Source organism: Schistocerca nitens, chromosome 3 (assembly GCF_023898315.1).
Source record: "Schistocerca nitens isolate TAMUIC-IGC-003100 chromosome 3, iqSchNite1.1, whole genome shotgun sequence".
In the NCBI taxonomy this organism is placed as follows: Eukaryota; Metazoa; Arthropoda; class Insecta; order Orthoptera; family Acrididae; genus Schistocerca; species Schistocerca nitens.
This window is the reverse complement of record NC_064616.1, coordinates 723635516-723660321: the sequence shown is the minus strand read 5'-3', so window position 1 is coordinate 723660321 and position 24806 is coordinate 723635516. Positions and strand designations below refer to the sequence as shown.

At 41.3% G+C, this 24806-nt stretch overlaps 1 protein-coding gene across 4 annotated transcripts in view; it reads left to right on the top strand.

Moving 5' to 3' along the window:
* Positions 1 to 24806, top strand: part of LOC126248690 (membrane-associated protein Hem) — a 188283-nt gene that overhangs the window by 100560 nt on the left and 62917 nt on the right. For all 4 annotated transcript variants that reach the window (XM_049949972.1, XM_049949970.1, XM_049949971.1 and 1 more), the window contains exons 12-13: positions 6422 to 6554; positions 23622 to 23741. In XM_049949972.1, the coding sequence (XP_049805929.1) occupies positions 6422 to 6554; positions 23622 to 23741 (253 nt within the window). The remainder of the gene's footprint in view (positions 1 to 6421; positions 6555 to 23621; positions 23742 to 24806) is intronic.

Sequence of the window (24806 nt, the reverse complement as noted above, 5' to 3'; positions counted from 1 at the left end):
AGTGCTCTGTCAAACTCTTCACGCAGTATCTTATCTCCCATTTCGTCTTCATCTACATCCTCTTCCATTTCCATAATATTGTCCTCAAGCACATCGCCCTTGTATAAACCCTCTATATACTCCTTCCACCTTTCTGCCTTCCCTTCTTTGCTCAGAACTGGGTTTCCATCTGAGTTCTTGATATTCATACAAGTGGTTCTCTTCTCTCCAAAGGTCTCTTTAATTTTCCTGTAGGCAGTATCTATCTTACCCCTAGTGAGACAAGCCTCTACATCCTTACATTTGTCCTCTAGCCATCCCTGCTTAGCCATTTTGCAGTTCCTGTCGATCTCATTTTTGAGACGTTTGTATTCCTTTTTGCCTGCTTCATTTACTGCATTTTTATATTTTCTCCTTTCATCAATTAAATTCAATATTTCTTCTGTTACCCAAGGATTTCTATTAGCCCTCGTCTTTTCACCTACTTGATCGTCTGCTGCCTTCACAACTTCATCCCGTAGAGCTACCCATTCTTCTTCTACTGTATTTCTTTCCCCCATTCCTGTCAATTGTTCCCTTATGCTCTCCCTGAAACTCTCTACAACCTCTGGTTCTTTCAGTTTATCCAGGTCCCAACTGCTTAAATTCCCACCTTTTTGCAGTTTCTTCAGTTTCAATCTGCAGTTCATAACCAATAGATTGTGGTCAGAATCCACATCTGCCCCTGGAAATGTCTTACAATTTATAACCTGGTTCCTAAATCTCTGTCTTACCATTATATAATCTATCTGATACCTTTTAGTATCTCCAGGATTCTTCCAGGTATACAACCTTCTTTTATGATTCTTGAACCAAGTGTTAGCTATGATTAAGTCATGCTCTGTGCAAAATTCTACAAGGCGGCTTCCTCTTTCATTTCTTCCCCCCAATCCATATTCTCCTGCTATGTTTCCTTCTCTCCCTTTTCCTACTGACGAATTCCAGTCACCCATGACTATTAAATTTTCGTCTCCCTTCACTACCTGAATAATTTCTTTTATCTCGTCATACATTTCATCTATTTCTTCATCATCTGCAGAGATCGTTGGCATATAAACTTGTACTACTGTAGTAGGCATGGGCTTTGTGTCTATCTTGGCCACAATAATGCGTTCACTATGCTGTTTGTAGTAGCTAACCCGCACTCCTATTTTTTTATTCATTATTAAACCTACTCCTGCATTACCCCTATTTGATTTTGTATTTATAACCCTGTATTCACCTGACCAAAAGTCTTGTTCCTCCTGCCACCGAACTTCACTAATTCCCACTATATCTAACTTTAACCTATCCATTTCCCTTTTTAAATTTTCTAACCTACCTGCCCGATTAAGGGATCTGACATTCCACGCTCCGATCCGTAGAACGCCAGTTTTCTTTCTCCTGATAACGACGTCCTCTTGAGTAGTCCCCGCCCGGAGATCCGAATGGGGGACTATTTTACCTCCGGAATATTTTACCCAAGAGGACGCCATCATCATTTAATCATACAGTAAAGCTGCATGTCCTCGGGAAAAATTATGGCTGTAGTTTCCCCTTGCTTTCAGCCGTTCGCAGCACCAGCACAGCAAGGTCGTTTTGGTTAATGTTACAAGGCCAGATCAGTCCATCATGCAGACTGTTGCCCCTGCAACTACTGAAAAGGCTGCTGCCCCTCTTCAGGAACCACATGTTTGTCTGGCCTCTCAACAGATACCCCTCCGTTGTGGTTGCACCTACGGTATGGCCATCTGTATCGCTGAGGCACGCAAGCCTCCCCACCAACGGCAAGGTCCATGGTTCAGGCGTGGTTATTGATAACTAATGAAAATTCTGAAAAGCAGCCAACAAACTATACTGGCTATCACTTCAGGGTTTAATCCAGAAGATTTGCCCTTCTGAAATTGCTTGTTGGACCATAAGAAATTTCAGTTTCTGTTTGTGCATTGCTATTTTTATCTGTTTTCTATTTTTCTTCTTATCTTTGACCTATCAGATCACCAGAAGTTCTGTCATATGCCAATGGTATGGGTTTGTGGGAACTGTGTCAGTGTACACTGTAGAGTGCAAGAGCCCATGGAATTAGTGTTGTTGGACTTTTACTGAAGTTAACATTAGCAGTTTGTTCTACCATATATTTACATGTTTATATTTTTCAAGTTACCCCATGTGTAAAGTAATGCTAACATTTTATAGGCATTGTACATGAATACCCATGTTGGACATGATATTCTTCTATCATTTCTGCCAGCAGTGGATGACATTGTTTCACCTACGTCTTTCCTTGAGTCTTAACTCACACCTAGTATTTTTGTGTTCATTTTCTGTGTGTCTCCTCCCTTTCTTCAGTCCAGTTCTTGCTAACTTTCAACTGATTTTTCTTGAAAACACTGGTGTATTCCCAGCTGCTTCATTGAAAGGTCACATTCCTTGATATTTTAGTTTGTGACCCTTGAAATTTTGTCTCTCTTCTTATATTTCCGTTTTCATCTTGTCTATTATTTTCTCCATTATTTATGTACTGCCAATGAAAGCCAAAATCTATAAACCAAATGTAAGGGGATCTTATGCAAGGAGGATGGTATTGTATGCTGTGTGACAGCCTTTGTATTGTCTCATGATTGTTGTCTGTTGCATGAGTAATAACAATATCTATCAAGGTCTTCTGGAAAAGAAATACATACACACAGTTGTGACTTGTGACTAACCATTTAGAAGAGACTAAGGAAATTATATAATACACACATCAAAAAACTTTTGCATCATCCCTGTTCCCAGAACTCCTGACGATAGATGTTGACTGTGGATATTGTATCACAGACACAGTCCCTTCGACTGTTCATAGAATGTCACTTAACCCACTCAAAGATGTAAACGATCATGTATGAACAACGCCTATTTGACAGAGGGGGTCCAACAGCCGATCAGTTAGAGTCATTCCAACAGGAAGGAGGTACATGGCCCGTGTTGTCTGTAGTTCAGCCATGCCTAGACAGTCAATACCGCAGTTTGATCATGTCTGCATTGTTACTTTGTGCCAGGAAGGGCTTTCAACAAGGGAAGTGCCCAGGCGTCTCGAAGTCAACCAAGGCGATGTTGTTTGGACGTGGAGGAAATACAGAGAAACAGGAACTGTCGACGATGTGCCTTGCTCAGGCCGCACAAGGGCTGCTACTGCAGTGGATGACCACTACCTATGGATTATGGTTCAGAGGAACCCTGACAGCAACATAAACATGTTGAATAATGCTTTTTGTGCAGCCACAGGACGTCGTGTTATGACTCAAACTGTGCGTAATAGGCTCCATGATGCACAACTTCACTCCCGATGTCCATGGTGAGGTCCATCTGTGCAACCACAACACCATGCAGCATGGTGCAGATGGGCCCAACAACATGCCGAATGCACCGCTCAGGATTGGCATCACGTTCTCTTCACCGATGAGTGTTGCATATGCCTTCAACCAGACAATTGTCAGAGACGTGTTTGGAGGCAACCCGGTCAGGTTGAACGCCTTAGACACACTGTCCAGCGAATGCAGCAAGATGGAGGTTCCCTGCTGTTTTGGGGTGGCATTATGTGGGGCCGACATACGCCGCTGGTGGTCATGGAAGGCGCCGTAATGGCTGTACGATATGTGAATGCCATCCTCCGACTGATAGTGCAACCATGTTGGTAGCATATTGGTAAGGCATTCGTCTCCATGGATGACAGTTCGTGCCCCCATCATGCACATTTTGTGAATGACTTGCTTCAGGATAATGACATCGCTTGACTAGAATGGCCAGCATGTTCTCCAGACATGAACCCTATCGAACATGCCTGGGATAGATCCAGAATGAGATTTTCACTCTGCAGCGGAGTGTGCACTGATATGAAACTTCCTGGCAGATTAAAACTGTGTGCCGGACCAAGACTCGAACTTGGGACCTTTGCCTTTCGCGGGCAAGTGGTCTACCATCTGAGCTACCCAAGCACGATTCACGCCCTGTCCTCACAGCTTTACTTTTGCCAGTACCTCGTCTCCTTCCTTCCAAACTTTACAGAAGAAGAGGATATTAAAGGAAACAGGCTTCTCTTGCAGATTTCAGACCAGAGCTATCCTAAAAAGAGGCTAATAAACAAGCAGACTTCATTTACAGATTTCAGGCCAGAGATACCCTAAACAGTGAATCCTTCTTCATTTTCAATAGGGTTTGTCCCACCTGGTGGCAGGGTCCACTGAGTGGATTCGCTGTCTCCATTTTGCTAGGTCGTGGACCATGTCTATATGAAGATTTACAGCCTTCAGGTTATTGTACAGAGTGTCAGCCCATTGTTGTCTAGGCTGACCCTTGGGTCTCTTCCCTGCGACTTCCACTGTGTATGTAGCCTTTCCAATGGTATCATCTTTTGCAAGCAGCAAAATATGACAGCTTTCTCACATTTTCTTCTGGATTGGTGTGACCCTGAAATGTTCACTAATAGTGTCATTTGAAATATGATCCAGTCCAGTGATGCTACCTGGTCATTTTGGCATCTTAGTCTCCATGACCCCCAATCGTTGTTCATCCCATTTTGTAGCTGGCCAATGTTTGATGCTGTAGAGAGCAACAGGATGGATGACAGTCCAGTAGTAAACAGTGAAGTCTGGCACAATATAACCATCACCCTTACAAAATTGGGTGAGCATTGGGAACCTAATATGTAATGTTACACTCATAACCCATTATATCATTTAAAGTACAGTATGTGTAAGATTGAAGCTGTCCATAGAAGCATTTCATAAAAGAATTACTAGCTTTAGTAATTAATTGTGTGGAAATTAAAGTGGAAAAATTGATTTGTTTCCAAATCCAGTACAAGAATTTTTCAGACAAACATTTGAGAATTATTCGAAGAATAAGTTTCATTGAAATTTTGTGTAGTTTAATGGTTTGCGACTGTGGCACATATATTTAACACTCTTAGTACAGTGGGCTACCACAGCAGTTGTTGAAACATATTTTGTTTATCATTTAGCTATGGTGGGATATGATGCCTGTCTAATTGGAGCACCACTTGTGGTATCTCGCCACACAGTATCATTTTCTGTAATAAAAGAAAAAGGCATTTCAGTGTATAGTATGCAACTTTGTAGATAGTTTTGTGTTAGTGCTTTTGATGTACTCACACCAAGCTATGTGATTTGATACAAATTCAACAGATGACATTGCACTGTACATCCTGCGATATCTGTCGATTCTATGTTTTTATGCTTTGCGATTTGTTCTAGACTGCAGTAAATATTGCAAATAAATACTCTTTAACTCTCCCACTGCCAGTCTGAAGCCTGGAATTATTAGAAAAATGAGAAATGATTAATACATCAGAAGTATTTAGCAGCCAGTGCATGGCAAGAGACATGGCAAAGCAGTGCATAAAGTACAGATGCCAAGTCTTGCAAATGGCATTAAAAGGCTCAACAAATTGTGGTAGAGAGAATAACCAGTTTATTTCATTTATTGCCATCGCTGTGAGATCATGTTTGGTTCACTTTATGTAAGCATACACTTCTGTGATTTGTTCCTTCAGCTGTAAGATTTCTCAAGTCAAGGCCATGATTATGACATATGTTCATTTTTCTGTCTTAGTATTTACTTTTTTCCTTCCTTTGTGCCTCAGTTTTGCAATTAGATCTGGGTGAATGACAACCAACCACATGTGTTTTTCTCATTTGCCCCAATTTTGAGTGTTTTTTTTTTTTTTTTTCTTCATTGCTTAAAATCCGCACTGCTCAAATATAATTAAAAGTTCTGACTCATAGAGAACACTACTAATAAAATTCTCATACTGATGATATGTGATATATGTTGTTATTTAGCATCACTTTATGGTACCAAAAGTGTTGAGAATATGGGGACAGGTCATAGTGTGAGCTCCAGTTAGAGTGGTAAACTATAAATAAGTATGAAATCAGAGCAAGTTGCCCTACAACTTCCATACTTCCATAGTAGGCACAAATAAACCATGAGGCAAATGGAACTAAAAAGAGTGGATACAGATTGCATGTGATGTCAACATATTTTAGACCCAAAATTTTGATGAGAACTTGGTCCACAGCCCTTATGTAATTATTACTTATTCTACTTATGGCTGTTGAAAACATTCCAGCTCCAATTTCAACATTTTGTCTTTTTCAAGCATATTGAAAGTAAACATTGACACCTTATGAAATATGATGGCATTAAAATAAAGAATGTTAAAACTGAGAGTGTAAGTAATACCTACATGAAATGTTAAAGCCCTTTCAACAGAGCAAGTCTCAGATCTCTGCTATTGTGCCAGCTTAATATGCAGTGGTGATATTAATAAATAGTCCCATAAATAGTCATAGTAAATTGTATTGTTCTTTATGTTTCATGTGTATGCTTTAAAGTTACTAAATATTATTTCTTGTTTCAGTTTCTACAGCAAAATCTTTGAAGATCAATTTCATATGTGTTTGGAGTTCCCCGCACAAAATCGATACATTGTGGCCTTTCCTCTTATTTGTGGACACTTCCAAAGCTGCACACATGAACTATGCCCAGAGGAGGTTAGAGAACTTATCACAATATTTTCACTGTTAGTGGAATTTTTTGTTTGTGGGGCATGAGGCTGCAGTTTTGATACCAGCACATCTGCATTATATTTTTAGAGGTAGTGTTGTTTTAATTGGAACTCTTGTCTGCCTAATTTTGTACAGTCTTTTAGTGTGATATCAACCCATTGCAGAAAAAGATCAGTGAATTCATGGAGGTGAGATTGTGGGCATGACAGTCCAGGGGAAGACAAGGAGGGATTTACTCACATAAACAGCAAAAATGATCTATAGAATGATGGTTTAGGCAGATAAATGGAACTTTCCAAATGAAATACAGAACAGTTTCTAATATTGCTGGGAATTCTGGAGAAAGGAAGAGAAAAATAAGAAATGCAGTGACCACTCACACAACAACAAGATTTAGAAGAAAACAGCAGTAGAAGAAGTTATAATGAGTGCAAAAAATTTCTTGCATGCACATCAAATGTTGCCCGTGTGTTTGTTGTAGCAGCTACTGCTGCTGAGACAGTTGTGATCTTAACCAGTATGTGATAATTTTATCACAAAATATACACCATCCATCCAAAAAGTGCTGAGACTTATTTTATTCCTGGCATATAAGCTACGTCAGCTTAAACTAATATCTGAACTAACAAATGTGTTTTTGACCAATCAGTTGTGAGGAAGCAGTATTAAGTAGCGGACATGTGGCTGTAGTGTGTCAACATGTCACAAATAGCTGTGTAATAGAATCTCTAAATCAAGTGTTCAATACATTCTCCAGAATTTCTTAAGACGAGAAAATTGTGCGCAAAGTTGGTTCTGCACATCTTGACTCTCAAGCAAAAGCAACACATGAATGCCTGCCATGACGTGATTTAAATTCAAACTACAGACAATTCTTTTCTGGAAAAAATCATTACAGGTGATGAGATGTAGTGTTATCAGTACAAACCTACATACCACAAAATGACGAAAGTGCAGAAATTCATGTGATGGTCAACACTTTGATGACATAACTGACATTCCTGCCAATGTGCTGCACAGGTTGAACAACACCCCAGAGAAGGACTTCTCTAACAGTTTCACATGGTTATAGGAACATTCTGTACACTGTACTCAAGTGGGAGGAGAGTATGTAGAACACCTAAAGCATCAAAACCACCATTTTAACTTTGAGAATTGTTTAGTTATCCAGTCTTGAAATTTTTTGGGTTGACAGAGAATGAAACTGCAGTTTCTTTCAGTAATTTCCACTGCTTCATTCTGAATAAGCCAATGGCCTTTCTGCAGTGGTAACTCCAGTTCCCATCAGGATGACCATCGTTAAGCACAGTCGGACTGGGCTAGCACTTGGGTGGGTGACCATCCGGTCTGCCGAGCGCTGTTGGCAAGTGGGGTGCACTCAGCCCTTGTGAGGCAATCTTAGGAGCTACTTGATTGAGAAGTGCAGGCTCTGGTCTCATAAACTGACGTATGGCCGGGAGAGCAGTGTGCTGACCACAAGACCCTCCATATCCGTATACCGTGATGCCTTTGGGCTGAGGATGACACGGCGGCTGATTGGTACCATTGGTCCTTCATGGCCTGTTCGGGCAAAGTTTAGTTTAGTTTAATTGTTTTTTTTATTTCTGAAAAAATTAACTTCCACAGAAACTGTGTGTGACATGGAAACAGGCAAAAAAGAATGTATGCTGTTTAGTGCAGATAACATGAAATTAAAATTAATGTACTTGTGTTTTCATTGTTAAAGGATTTTGCTCAGATCCATAGTGGTGTGCACATAAGGAGGTGCATCAGGGACAATACATAATGGGAAGGTCAGCGTTCCATGTGACACTTCAGCCAGTAGTGTCATTCTTCTGCACCTGTATGTTATGTGTGCTTCAGGGTGTGCATAGAATGTTTAGCATAATTGTCATGTTATTGTGGATATGGTGACAGTCCTTAGCTGCTGTAGTGTTCAGTATTGGTGGCATAAGGCAAATACGACAAGTATTATGTTAAGCAGTGACAGCAATAGTTTTTCGAGCATATAAATTTTTCTAAGGAGATCCAAAAGCAGAAACAATCACCTGATGCAGCTCTTGCCCCCAGTTACCAGTTACCAGAGTAGGCTATGGCTGGAGTGTGTGGCATGGTACAGAGACAGAGAGCACACAGGCACTGTCACAGAGTATTCTCAGTCTGTCTGCACAGAATGTATCATACTAAACAGCTACCTGAAATTTAGATTTGGTACTATTTACATTCAGAATTGCAATTATGACAAGATGGTTACAGGTTTTGATTTTTTCTCACGGTCGTAAAATATTTCAGTGTAATGCAGGAAACAATATGACTGAAGGATTAAAAAGATGCAGTAGACATATTTTAGTGGTCTGAAAATGATAATGTGCAGCATATATTGTAAATTAGATGAGAGGATAGACCAACTGGGGAAGTGTTCATCATTACGTCTTTATGTGTGACAAACAATTTAGATGGGTCATTGACGAGTTAACCCATTGTGTATGTGCAAAGCAGGAAAACACAAAATTTTACAAAAACACATTGTAGTATATGTAAAAATACTAGTGTAAAATGTAAATGTGTCAGCAGTTAACATAACAGTCATTACATAATAGGAAACAAAATATCAAATAGCTTAACAGGAAAATTCTCCTATGGCTCCAGGTATTACATCATAATAGAATATTCAAGCTTTTTGGCTCAGTGATGTGTGAGTGGAAAAATAAACAATTTTCATTTTTGTAGTTGTGAAGTACTGACAGAAACTATTACCATATACACTCCTGGAAATGGAAAAAAGAACACATTGACACCGGTGTGTCAGACCCACCATACTTGCTCCGGACACTGCGAGAGGGCTGTACAAGCAATGATCACACGCACGGCACAGCGGACACACCAGGAACCGCGGTGTTGGCCGTCGAATGGCGCTAGCTGCGCAGCATTTGTGCACCGCCGCCGTCAGTGTCAGCCAGTTTGCCGCGGCATACGGAGCTCCATCGCAGTCTTTAACACTGGTAGCATGCCGCGACAGTGTGGACGTGAACCGTATGTGCAGTTGACGGACTTTGAGCGAGGGCGTATAGTGGGCATGCGGGAGGCCGGGTGGACGTACCGCCGAATTGCTCAACACGTGGGGCGTGAGGTCTCCACAGTACATCGATGTTGTCGCCAGTGGTCGGCGGAAGGTGCACGTGCCCGTCGACCTGGGACCGGACCGCAGCGACGCACGGATGCACGCCAAGACCGTAGGATCCTACGCAGTGCTGTAGGGGACCGCACCGCCACTTCCCAGCAAATTAGGGACACTGTTGCTCCTGGGGTATCGGCGAGGACCATTCGCAACCGTCTCCATGAAGCTGGGCTACGGTCCCGCACACTGTTAGGCCGTCTTCCGCTCACGCCCCAACATCGTGCAGCCCGCCTCCAGTGGTGTCGCGACAGGCGTGAATGGAGGGACGAATGGAGACTTGTCGTCTTCAGCGATGAGAGTCGCTTCTGCCTTGGTGCCAATGATGGTCGTATGCGTGTTTGGCGCCGTGCAGGTGAGCGCCACAATCAGGACTGCATACGACCGAGGCACACAGGGCCAACACCCGGCATCATGGTGTGGGGAGCGATCTCCTACACTGGCCGTACACCACTGATGATCGTCGAGGGGACACTGAATAGTGCACGGTACATCCAAACCGTCATCGAACCCATTGTTCTACCATTCCTAGACCGGCAAGGGAACTTGCTGTTCCAACAGGACAATGCACGTCCGCATGTATCCCGTGCCACCCAACGTGCTCTAGAAGGTGTAAGTCAACTACCCTGGCCAGCAAGATCTCCGGATCTGTCCCCCATTGAGCATGTTTGGGACTGGATGAAGCGTCGTCTCACGCGGTCTGCACGTCCAGCACGAACGCTGGTCCAACTGAGGCGCCAGGTGGAAATGGCATGGCAAGCCGTTCCACAGGACTACATCCAGCATCTCTACGATCGTCTCCATGGGAGAATAGCAGCCTGCATTGCTGCGAAAGGTGGATATACACTGTACTAGTGCCGACATTGTGCATGCTCTGTTGCCTGTGTCTATGTGCCTGTGGTTCTGTCAGTGTGATCATGTGATGTATCTGACCCCAGGAATGTGTCAATAAAGTTTCCCCTTCCTGGGCCAATGAATTCACGGTGTTCTTATTTCAATTTCCAGGAGTGTACAACCAAGTCGCAAGACAAATAATAATATCAGTTCTACTTAAAATAGGAAATGATCTTGATAATCCAGAGGCCATTCTTATTATTATTTCTTTCGTTCATGCAAATTTACTGGTTGACTCATGAAGCTTGATAATTATATTGATGTAACCATGAAAGCTAAATGCCACTGAGAGCCTTTTTGGGAGAGTGACATTTTTGCACATTTGAATAGGTTAACTATGTACTTGGCAATAGTGATAATCCCATGATAGCACCATAACTGTGAGATAGTCAGATAGCACAAGCAGCTAGTATCTTAGGATTTTTTTTTTTTTTAGAAAAAAGGCTGTCTAGAAAATGTACAAGATTGGTGAGACAAGTAAATGACAAATATTGTGAAGAGAGTCTAGCACTGTATTCAGTAAAATCAAATCAAGTGTTTTGACTAAGGTTGTAAAACAGAGTATAACTGATGAGCAGGTTACAAACTGAGCAGAGTAAGCAGGTGCAGTGAGTTGTGAAGAACACTGCTGGTGGTGGCAAGGTTGCTGGTCACATTGCCATCTGGTGATGCCCTACCATCACAGATGTGATGGTGCAAGGAGGTCATCTGAGATCTGTAGTTAACTTGCTAAACCATCCAATGAGTTTTGTTCAAGCAAAAGATCTCTTGTAAAAGAGTTGTCAGCAGTGACTGTTCATACTTGTGTACTGTTAAGTGGCCCTGTCTGCTTAGGCACTAAGCTTCTTGCACCAATGAATGGAATGGCAGCCTTCATATTAGTGAACTCATGAAATGCATGGTTGACTACTTGCCTTCCCAACAATCCGTAAGGGGTATGAGTTTTTCTGCCTTTATACATTATCAAACATTCCCTCATATGTGCTTTGGGAGTATTTTCCTATTCAAACCAGTGCCATCTATTAATTTTTATTCTGGAAATTTTGATTTTTCTGGAAAGGATAAACAGATTTTAAATTAATTCACTGACTGTGAATTGCTTGACATCAACTGTGTTAGGTATACATCTACTACCCAATAGTGACCTATGAAAATTTCTTAGTCTGGGACTGGAACCCAGATTTCCCACTTATTGTGAGCGATTGCCTTAACCATTCAGTCATCCATGAATGCTCCCCGAACCAACCCAAACTTTCACATGTCACCCTGTTTAAATCCTTATCGTAGTCCACTAAATTCGTCACCTACTGCTCATAACATTACTTGGATTCCTGCAACATGGGGGATGAGACAACAAGGAATTGAAACCAACGTTGTTACTATCATATGCCCACTTAGGCATGTAATACCTGAATGCACGTTTCAAAGAACAAAAAATATTGTTGATCCATGCCTGTAAGAAATATTTTTAAAATTAAATTTGCTGACTTTTAATTCCTTGACATCAGCTGTATTAGGTATAGATCTACTATGCAGTAGTGACATATGCAAATTTGTGACATAAGAATGTAGATATTGTGACATGTGGAAGTTTGGATTGGTCCAGGGAGCATGCACGGATCTCGAAGTGGTTAAGGTGACTGCTCGTGATAACAAGGAAATCTGGGTTTGAATCCCAGCCAAGTACATAATTTCATATGATACTATTGGGTAGTAGATCTGTATCTAATACAGCTGATGTCAAATAATTCAGAGTCAGCTATTTAATTTTGAAAATATTTCATAAGCTGTGGATTGTTTTAGACATGCATGTTAGTGTGACGTGCATATTGTTAATGAAAATGATGTAATGATCTATTGCACTAATGAAAAAGCCATAACTGAAAAAGTGATTATTTTGAATATCCTTTGTTAATTTCAAAAGAAGGAGAAATTGCAGTTAAGCTCCAGAGGACTATCAGTAATGAATGGGTAAGAGTACAATGAATCTGGGATTAGCATTTGTAATGGGCTACTTCTGTGATCCATTGTTGAGAGATGAGGTAGCATTTCTTAGGTCGTTCAGGATGACGTGACCACTATCCTGCCCAGGAATTATGGGTTCGATTAGCAGGATAGGTAGTGAAGATGAGGGTTGTTATACCAAGGAGATGAGGGTTGTTATAAAAAGGAGATGAATTACAGTAAAACTTAACTGATACATTTGGAATGTGCTCCCTCGTCTCCAGTTGGCACAACCTGATGTCAACTCACAGAGTCTTCGTACCTGGTTCTGTTGAGGTGGCCATGCCCGAAGCCATTGTACACTGTAAAGTGCCCTGTAGTAGCAACCAGCTAATTCAATCACAACATTCTTACCGGCAGACAAGTCTGCAGTTAGGCCAAGTAATGGTGATGTAGTGGAGGTCCGCCACATTCGTGAGTTTCCACGGATGGGCTGGTGGCATCAAACCTGGCACATTAAAGAGCCTGATTGGCAGCTCTCTGATGGAGGCTATCTGACCTTTGAGCTCTGTTACTAAACTCCATCTGTCAGACAGAACAGACAAAACTCAGTTACATTAATATAGTAATCAAGTGAATCAGCTCTATGACATATTTTTCGGTGAATGTGCACAAATGTCATTTGAATCCCTATGGGAATCAAGGATTTGTGTATAGGAGATGTAATGGATGAGGGATGCTGCAATGCAGTTCGTGATGAGTTGAGAATTTGGGTCGGATAGAAAATGTCTCCAGGTGGCCGAAATGATTGAGGCAACCATTCTGGAGTAGCGGAGCATCTGGCTTTGAGTCCCTGTCCAGCCCAAATTTTCAACTTTAATCATTGCAGTGTCCTGTGCAGCATGGAGCAGTGATTTCATACCTACCTCGTTTCCCTTTCTTCTCCCTTCCTCTATTTTAGAAAATGAACTACAGGCCGCGTCATCACAGATGTTATCAGCTCTGTCGGACAACACTTGGTTATATTAATAATCAATTACATTTAGTATTTCATGATCACTATAATGTTAGTTATACATAATCACACTTAGTCATTGCTGTAATACTTGCTAAATCTCAGTTTTACAGCATACATTTTCTCTGTAGGAAACATGGAAAATCAACAGCTAAAAAGAAATTCCAATTCCAACTGTACTCCAGTGCTTGGTGAGTTTATTAGTGCCACTACATTGTGATGAAGCTGTATAGAGTTTGTGTTTACTTAGCCATGAGCTATTGTCAGTCAGTGAGTGCTTGTCACTCAGTGAGTGTGTGACGTGCTACTGTGTGTCGAAACTGCCAGGTGCACGTATGCAAAGTGAATGATAGGTAGCAAGTGCTGCACGTGCACTTCTGCCATGGAGTCGCAGTGCTTTAGTAAGGATCCCATACCACACAGCAATACTCTTATCAGAGGATGGGCAGGTGTAGTTTAGGCAGTCTGTTTAGTGGACTTGTTGCATCTTCTAAGTATTCTGCCAATAAAACTCTGACTACTTGTCACTACTAATATGTAGCCACTTAATGGAACCACAGAAGACTTTATTAATACATTTGGTGCAGGTGGTGCTTCATAGCTCTTAAACATTTGAAGAAAACAATTTTTTGTGTAACACTGCTGCTGATAAAACATTGCTGCTGGTTTTTATTGAAATAATCATCAGGCAACCTGTGCAATAATAAACAGAATACACAAGATAAATTTGCTGATATGACTATTGATGCAATGAATTGTGATGAACATGCTCACAAAAATGTGTTAACATAAATCAAACACTTTCACATACAACTGTTATACAACAACGTATATGACGCCACTCTTACTTTGGTGGCAAAGACAAAAATGAAATCATAAAAATAATTTTGTCCCACTAAAAATAAAATGTACAGCATGTCTCAAACATTTTGTGCCAGATTGAAACAGGTGATAGTGAGTCCACACCCGATTATTTTGAGGTAGGGAACTAATGGTCAGAAATGCACATTTATTGTGTTATGGACATACACAGCATACTCAGCATAATAACAACATAATTCACAGTAACTGTTCAAAGCGAAGACCGCTAGTCGCAATGCATGTAGTGTAGTGGTGCGTGATGCAATTCTGCCACACTCTCACAAGGATCCCGAGTGTTTTATTGTACACTGGAACAGGTTGTGTGTGATAAACGGCGTATGCTCCTGACCACCAAACAGATGTACTGCACTCAACTTAGCTCAAAGCATGTGTGTCATGTGATGACTGCATGTGCTGCACCGGTGCATTAACCTGTGCCTCATGCACACCACTATCCCTGGTGTCAGTTGTGCATTGCATCAGACAGCTTGTGATGTGCCCCGTGGTGAGGTGTGTTACTGTGTGCAGTGCATCATCTGTGGAACACTACTCATCACGAGAGGTGGCAGGCATGCATTTACTTTATGGTACAGCAGGAGGTAGTGCCCATAAAACAGCACGATTGTACAGAGAACGCTTTCCCGTTAGGCATAATTTGTATTGGAAGAAGTTTATCTCGATGGGTACCCATTTACAAGAGATGGAGTCATTCACACTACAGAGAGCTGGCCAAAGTTCCCACAAAAGACAAGTCCAAACACCAGACTTTGAGGAGATGATGTTGGATTGTGTGTCCAATGGCCCAGCAATAAGCACCCTTCAACTTGCACATGAAACACACAGTTCAAGGGATACAGTGTGGAGCATACAGGTGGAACAGGTATTACACACCTATCATAAAGAATATGTACAGGCATTGGGACCAAGGGATTTTGAACCCCTCATTCACTTCTGTCAATGGATTAACCACCACAGTGCTGTAGTCCCAAACTTTGTACAGTTTGTATTATGAGGCCTCATTCACCTATGATGGTGTTTTTAACAGCCTTGTCTGTAGTGAATAATGGAACTGACAGTTTACATACATATATACAAAATAGTCAAATACAACACATTTGTACAGTGTTAACTGTTACCTGGTGATAGGACATGTGTTAACACATCCGAAAATAACTTCCATGTATTAGAGGAAGCTGTAGAAGGTAATAACAGTAGAAGAAGACAGAGGGTGGAATAGATCCAAAAACTAATTGAAGAATTGGGTGCAAGAAGTACTGTGAAATGTCAATGTCGGCACAGGATAGGAATTTGTGGTGGGCTGCATCAAACCAGCCAGAAGACTGATGACTCAAAAAAACCTGTTATGAAAGGTGAAATGGATGTATACAGCTGAGTAATCTTAGTACTCTGTCTGTTTCTATGTTCCCTGCGTTTATGTGATGTGCATTCTGCATACTGATGAACTGGATATTTAATTTCTGTTTACTGCTGATAGATTTCTGCAATGATGATTTGGTATAATATGCAGAGAACATGTAGCTGTCAATAATTAAGCAGAGAATCCAGTAGATGTTTACAGTTGTCTTCACAGATACATGCTGCTTAACCATATGTGATCTATGAACTCTTACTGATAGTTATATATATAAAAAACTATGGCTTGTATTTCATATGTAGTACCATATTAAGGGTATTATGACATTACAAGAATAAATAAACATCGGCATTAACCTTAGTGAACTGCAACAACCTATACTTTTGTTCTTCTTATGCAGAATTTGAGATGCACTATAACATTAAAGGACTACAGTGAACTTATGTAAAACATTAATGAAGTGTAAGTAAGTAAATTTTTATCAGCATGAGGTTAATGGCCTAGCAACCCTTGAATTACAGTTGACATTATAGAAATGTGCTGATGAACCATTGTACTTTTTATATGATCAGAAACCCTCACTTAACCCTTTCACTGCTGTGTGCATGCACACATGACCTGCTATGCTGTTCCCCAGGTGTGTGGAAATGTATACATGCACTGCTTGGGTTTTCCTACAGTGCTATGGAAGTCTGAATGTGTCCCGAGCTGTCGACCTCTCACTGCTGCGGATGAGTTACCTTCACATCTCAGTGAATAAACAAGTTTTGAGTATTTATCGTACAATTTATGTGCCTCATTGCGTGAAAAAATTTCATTTTGATATCTTGAATCATTTATGAGATATGATGATTATATGACCATGATTTGCGATGCGCCAGGATGTGAATGGGTGCATTGCGCATGACCCTCCTCCAGGTCTAAAATCTAATAACTATACAATAAAATGAGATATCCTTCTGCTGTCAGTTTTAATAAAATTTTGATATTTTATTTACATTTCATTCACTGCAGTGTATGAGCTAAAACCACCCATACACAAGGTTTACACAGTATGTTTTTACCTCTGCAAAATGTTTAAAATATCGTGCAATGTTATACTTAATTTGATGCAGCTCTGTAAGTATGATGGATAATGAAAAGAAATTCAGTTCTTTATCAATTGAATATATCAGACTGCAGGTTGTCCAAAAATCCAATTTTTTCACCTGATAATTTTTGAAAAATTATTGGCCAGAATGCCTTTTGGGAGGACAGGCACTGGCATGAGGCGAGCAGTATAACCATAACAATAGCCGACTCAGCACAGAATGCAAAGAGCACATTTGTAACAGCACAAAGATTAATAGTGATTATAGATTCAGCTACAGGTAATCTGATTTATTAGTCAATAATTACATGAGAGGAAAGGCATATATTAGGTGCAAACAAAGTTATTAGAATATAAATAGTAACTTCTTTTACTTGAATAATACTTCAAAAGAAAATCTGCAGAGCTATTGAAGCTGCAGTATATGTCTGCCTAAACTGCTCTGTTCTGCATTTCTTTAGGGAATCTCTTGGTCTCTATCATCCATCCTATTATATTTTGGTTGACAATTTATTCATAAGAAAATGGTTATGTTCACAGCTTACTTTTACATGGACATAGAGACACAAAAATGGAATGTATCACATCACCCAACTGCTTAATTTTAAACATCTAGCTGCACACAGTGCAGGACTAACACAAACTGACTGCCATTTTACAAAATAATGTCTACAATTTGTGAAGTTTTGTAAGAGACTGAGAAGTTGAAATGAGAGAGCTTCTTCAGCTACACTATACCTTGTTGCAGGGAGAGCGTAATGAACAACTGAAGGACTTCACATACAGTGTGTGATGGCATGAAACTGTCTGGTTTTTACTGCCTCCAAGTAGTCATCCATACTGGGGAATCTACCTACAGTCATGGAGTCAGTGGTTAGGACCATGTGCATTGACAGTACGCTACAACATTTTGCAGTCACGTGACTGAAACAGAATGGAGTTAGTTATACATTGGAGTCATCATGGATTACTCAGTGACTGTCACTGAGTTCACACAATAATTGCATACTGTCATTTAACACAAGCTGTCCATCAGCACTTTTACAGAATTGTACAAAATTTAGGAAAGTTTTAGCAGAATATAACTATTTTGCTCCTAAAGGAGACCGCTCACCAAAAAGCAGAAGCATTGAGTCATTGACAGATATGCACAAAAAACAAAGAAATCTTGCTAGCTTTCAGAATAAATCCTTTTCTCTAGCTACAGGACACACACACACACACACACACACACACACACGCACACGTGCCTGTGCACCTACACAGTCCATGCTGCCCACATTGCAGTTCGGCAGATGGTGTATGGTGGGGTGGAGGTTGTATCAGATAGGGTGGCTGGAGGCGGAGAGATGCAGGAGTCAGAAAGAGCAGTTGCAGGTGGGCAGCTAGTGGTTTTGAGGGAGACAGCAAATTTTCTGGCTAGGAATGCAGGAGGGAGGGATGATAGGTGCATGTACTATGCATGTGATGCATGAGTTTCAGAGCCAGTGGGGAGTGGAACATGATGAAGGTGACATGGAGACGTGAATTGGGAGGGGCTGATAGAACAGAGGAAGGGAAAACTGTTGAGTGGAGGGTGTGGGAATAGTGGGTTAATAGAGATTGAGACCAGGAGGGATACATGTGCAAAAGATGGGTTCCAAGGATAACTCGGATCTGCATAGTTCAGAAAAGATGGTAGTGGAAGGAAAGATACACATGGCCCAGGCTGTGAAGCAGCCCTTGAAATCTAGCATATTGTGCTCAACTGCATGTTGTGACACCAGGAGTTCAACTTTGTTTTTAGCCACAATTTGTCAGTGGCCATCCAGTCTGGTGGACAACTGGTTTGTTGTCATACTAACCTAAAAAGCTGTGCAGTGATTGCAGCATAGTTGATGTACGACATGGTGGTTTTCCCAGGTGGCCATGTCTCCGATGGGATAGGATAAGCCTGTGACAGTACTGGTGTAGGAGGAGGTGCTACGCTAGTGGATTGTTCAGGTTTTGCATGTGGGTCTTCCATAGGGACGTGATCCCTATGGTAAGGGATTGGAGTTGGGAGTGGGAGTAGCATAAGGATGGACTAGGATGTTGTGTAGGTTGGGTGAATGACAAAACGCCACTTTAGGAGGGGTGGAAAAGGTCTTGTGCAGTGTGTCCCTCATTTCAGGCCATGATGATAGATAATCAAAGCCCTGGTGATGGAAATGGTTTAGTTGTTCCAGTTCAGGGAGTTCTCGTCACTGTACTGCACTGTGTGTGGGTGGCCAGACTTTTTGCAAAGTGTTTTTTGGTGTGGAAGGAATGACAGCTGTCGAAATGCAGGTTTTATTGGTGGTTAGTGGGTTAAATTTCAACAGACGTGAATAGAGCCATCAGAGAGATGGATTTCAGCATCAAGGAAGATGGCATGTTGGGTTTAAAAGTACCAGGTGAATCAGATGGGAGAGATGGTGTCGAGATTATAAAACAATGAGGACAGTGTGTGTTGGCCCTGAATCCAGATCATGAAGATGTCATCAATGAATCTGAACGATATAAGGGGTTTGGGGTTTTGGAAGGACAGGAATGTTTCCTCTAGATGGCCCATAAAAAATTGGCATTGGAGAGTGCTATGTGTGTGTCCATGGCTGTGCCATGAATTTGTTTATGTACCATTCTCTCAAAGTAGAGGTAGTTGTGTGTCGAGATATAATTGGTAACATGTATGTGGAATAACTTAGTGAGTTTTGGACTTGAAGTATGCTGGGAGAGGTAGCATTTGATAATGGCAAGGCCATGGGCATGATGGATGTTAGTGTATAGGAAGGTGGGGTCAGTAGTGGCGAGTAGATATCCAGCAGGTAAAGGGTTGGGAATGGTGGAGAGTAGGTGAAGGAAGTGGTTAGTTCTTTGTTGTGAGAGCCTAGGTTACAGGTGTTCCATGGGTGGTGTTGCTCAACCAGAGTGAAAATTCTTTCAGTAGGAGTGCAATAACCCTCTACAATGTTGCATCCGGGATTGTTGGGTTCTTGGATTTTGGGAAGTGTGTAAAGGGTGAGTTTTGGGAGGTGGCATTGGGGTGAAGAGGAAGTTGGACTTGGGGAGAGGTACTGGGCTGGGCCTAAGGATTTCAGTAGGGATTGGTGGCTATATTGGACTTCTGGGGTGGGATCACTCACATCAAAGATACTAACAAGTGCCTTCACCAACTCTCCACATTCCCACCCCTTTTCCTCCTGGATCCCTACTCCTCACTGTTGATGCCACCTCTCTATGCACCAACATCCATCATGCCCATGGCCTTGCTGCCATAAGACACTGTTTCTCCCATCATCCTTCAGATTCTAAGCCCACTACCTCATTCCACATACACTTTACCAGCTATATCCCAACACACAACTACTTCTCCTTTCAGAGGAAGGTATACAAACAAATCTGTGGCAAGGCAATGGGCACCTTCCTACACCAATTTTTTTATGAGCCATGTAGAGGAAACGTTTCTCTCCTCCCAAAATACCAAACCCATTGTCTGGTTTAAGTTCATTGATGATATCTTCATGATATGGATTCTGGGTCAATTGCTTTACAATCCCAGCACTTTCTCTCCCATCCACTTCACCTGCCGCGTGCCTGGGTGGTGACCACCACCACTCTGATGGCTCCACCATTACTTCTATCCATATTAAACCCACTAACCACCAGCAGTACCTGCGTTTCGACAGCTTTCATCCCTTTCACACCAAAAAATCCCTCCCATAGAGCTGGGAAGGGAAGGGAAGGGAAGGGAAGGGAAGGGAAGGGAGAAAGATTGGATTTAACTTCTCGCTGTCTTCGAGGTCATTAGAGACGGAGTGCAGGCTTGGACTGTGGAAAGGATGGGAGGGAAATCAGCCATACCTTTTCAAAGGAACCATCCCAGCATTTGTGTGGAGCAATTTAGTGAAATTATGGAAAACCTAAATCTGGATGGCCAGACATGGTTTCCCATACATCCTTGTCACCCATGGTTGGTGTATCTGCAGTGATAAGAACTCCCTTGCCCAATATGAGTATCGTAAAGGTCTCACAAGAGCCTTCACAAGTAGGCACTACCCCCAACCCTAGTCTGCAAACAGATTTCCTGTGCCATACCCCATAGCCTCACAAACCCCTAACCCTGTCACCACCAACAAGAATCAGTTACAAGTGCTCACTTTGTCACCCAGAATCATCCTGAACTGGAACAACTGAATAATATCCTTTGCCAGGGCACTGATTACCTATCATCATGCACTGAAATGAGGGACGTCTTACCCAAGATCCTTCCCACCTCTTCTGAAGCAGTGTTCTGTTGCTCACCTAACCTGCACATCATCCTAGTCCATCACTATGCCACTCCCTCTCCCCATCTCTTGCCACAGGACTGTAGAAGACGCAGGTGCAAGACCAACCTGGCACCTCCTGCTCCAGTCCGGTCACAGGCTCACCCTATCCCATCAGAGGCAGGGCCACCAGTGAAAGCAGTCATGTCAAATATCAAATGTGTTGCAATCACTTCACAGCTCTTTATGTAAGGATCACAACGAACCAGTTGTGCACCAGAATGAATGGCCACCACGGAACTGTGGGCGAGAATAAAGCTGACCACCCTGCGGCACACGTGCAACTGAATGCCATATGCTCCATTTCAGTGGCTGCTTCACAACCCAGGCCATCAGTATCCTTCAATACACCGCTAGCTTTTCTGAACTATGCAGATAGGAGTTATCCTTGCAACACATCCAGACCTTCCACCTAACACTTCCCCTACTTCTGTCCTATCACCCTTTCCCAATTCACATGTCCACTCCCCACTGACTCCAATACCTGTGCATCAAATCCCTGGCCTGTTCACCTGCCATCCCTCCTTCATGCATTTACAGGCAGCAAATTGGCTGCCTTCCACAAAGCCACTAGCTACCCATCCCTAACCCCTCTTCGTACCTCCCACCTCTGTGTCCCTCTACGCATCCCATCTCACATAACACAGCCATCCATCTGCTGAACTGCAATCTGGGCACTGTGTGCCCAGCTGGCACTATGTAGGGGCCCAGGCATGTGTGCGTGCATTTGTGGGTCAGCAGGTGGGTGGGTGCACGCGCACGTGAACAGTTTGGTTACTTTTCAGTGATACATTAAATACATTGTGCCAATGAAACAGACTCTTACACTGCAACAGTATCCTGTGATGTATTTTAACCAGACAATTTCCAACCCACCTTCCTTCCCTCCTCTCTCTCTCTCTCTCTCTCTCTCTCTCTCATGATCCTTTTCTCTTCCTCCCTCTCTCTCTTTTCTCCTTAAGAGTTGTCTTATAAAGAAAATATACTGCTCCTTCTGTGGATCTATGTTCACCCCGTATGTCATGGATTGACTATGTGTGAAACATGCTTTTCTGAGAGTGATTTACCAAGTATCACAACCAGTATCCACCCTAAAGTTTGTATAGCATTTGATACAAATGACTATGAAGTTCCTGTTCTAAGAGAAGGCAAACAATTGTTCCCAAGCAAAATCTTAATTCTGTTTTTGTATGTGGACGTTTCGTTCGCTCTCAGAGTACTACGTAATATTCATGTCTGTTGCTGGAAATAAAAGTTCATTTGCGTCATGACTAATCTGAATAATTAGTTGTATTCTCATGACTGGCATTTCTGGATGTTACTGTTTTTATAAGCAGCAATTTACTTTAGGTAGTATACCATATTGAGCAATTTTTCACATAATACCAATGCTGATTTACTTATTGATTCCAATTTCTTTTGTCCTCACCAAGCACTTCATCAATCTTCTTGTCAGTACATATTGGTATCTTTGTTTTTGGTGGCGACAAATAGAACTAGTGGTTGTGATATTGACAGGTTGTCCATCAAAAGCAGTTTGAAAACTGATTGTTATGACATTTAAGAAAGTGAATAAACATTGCTCTGTAAATTAACTGATAAGACGAATTTCTTCATGTGGGGCACCTCAGCCATATGTTTGTTAAAAGACATTTTGAAGTTTCTCACCTCAGCTATTTTTTGATAAGTATTCACTTTATTACATCTTGCAAGATTTGCAAATTTTGGCCTTACAGGCCATTTCCAAACTTCGTAGGTTTCAATGTATTGTACAATTATCCGATTATAAAACGGAGGATACAGCCAGTCAGAAAGTGAGCACATAACATGCAAGTATCAGAATTAACAGTTGATGTTCAACAACGAAAGTGAGCACATATAATAACATGACATTAGTCATGAAGATGACTATTACTGCATGCAATAAGCTTAATGGTTTTTACTCTAATACTTGCAGGTTATGTACTCACTTACTGGTCAGCTATATCCACCATTTTATAATCGGATAATTGTACAATATGTTGACGTTTTCTGTGCTTGAAAATGAACTGTAAAGCCAAAATTGGCCAGTTATGCAAGATGAAATAATGCGAATGCTTGTCAGAAACCCTTGAGGTGGGAAACTTCAAAAGTCTTTAAAAATGATAAGAAATCCATCAGTGAAATAAAAAGAGTTCGCTGTAGTGTTTGTCTCCAAGTGATAACTAACTGAGTTTTACTTTGTTCAGTTTTGTTAAATTTGTTCTTGTTTGGCAGTTAATAGATATGGGAGTTAAAATATTGAGTTACTCAGAAATAATTGTTAGCGTCATTTTTCACTTTGAACTGTCTTGATAAGAAGGAGTGGTATTTTAAATTTTTCTTTTGTTTCAGCGTCATCACATCAGAGAGAGAAGTTTGTCAGTTGTAAATTTATTCTTGGAAGAAATGGCAAAAGAAGCAAAGAATATAATAACAACAATATGTGATGAACAGTGTATAATGAGTGATAAGGTAAATTTTGAGATATTATCTCCTGGAAACTTGTAGTTTAGTATTTTTCATTAGAGGTAGCATTATGAAATATCTGTATATTACATAACAAAAACTTAATACATTTTCTTTGCTAACTTCATATATCACACACTCTTTTGGTGTTAGGAATTTTCATCAGAAAAAAGTTACTTGTTTTGGAAATTTATTTTGGCTATTATAGTGTCTTACCTCATGTCCTGTTCATTATTCAGCATTGTATATGTGCAATTAGTCTGGTGGACTGGATACTGTGTAAAGATTAGGTCCCATGGGTCTATTAACAAATTTATTTAGGTGAGATTGTAACTGCAGAAGTAAAAATTTATCAAAAGGTTTTTATTTCTGTTATTATTTTATGTAGCAAATTAGTTAAAAACAATTTCTGTGTTTGAGACAACTGCCATTTGTAAGAGTGTGTAGATGGATCATGATGCAACAAAGCTGCCACCACTGCAGTGAATAGCAGTCAGTGAGCATCCATTCCATCTAGAATATCCTCCTTGCTTTGCTGTTCAGAAATTCTCTCTCCATCGTGTCTGTACCACTACTCATTACAGTTCACAGAGATTAATATGGGCACAGCCAAGCCATTGGATCCCTGAAACATGGAAAACAGTCATCTAGAGTGGTGAATCCTTATATAAATTTATACACACCAATGACAGAGTGTGACTATGAGGAGAACGACATGCATTCTGCTTGCAAGCAAGGCACCATTGAGGCAGATCATTAATGTATTTACGTAGTGTAAAATAGGAGGCCCGATACGACTGTCAATCATGTGCATCTTTGTTATCATGTACAACACACTGTAAGTGACCTGAACCTTCAGTGAGGTAGCACATACTCTGATCACTACCCAGTTGCGTCAGAATCCTATTGGTTGGCGTAAACTGAGATGTGCGTGTGCTGGACCCAGCTTCGACCAATCTCTTTGGTTGAGTGATCATGGATCAAGATAGCTCCCTAACTCATCAGGTGTCTTGTGGAATTCATATTGCAACATATTTCCACCATGATCTGTGCGAGAGTGAGCACGACATA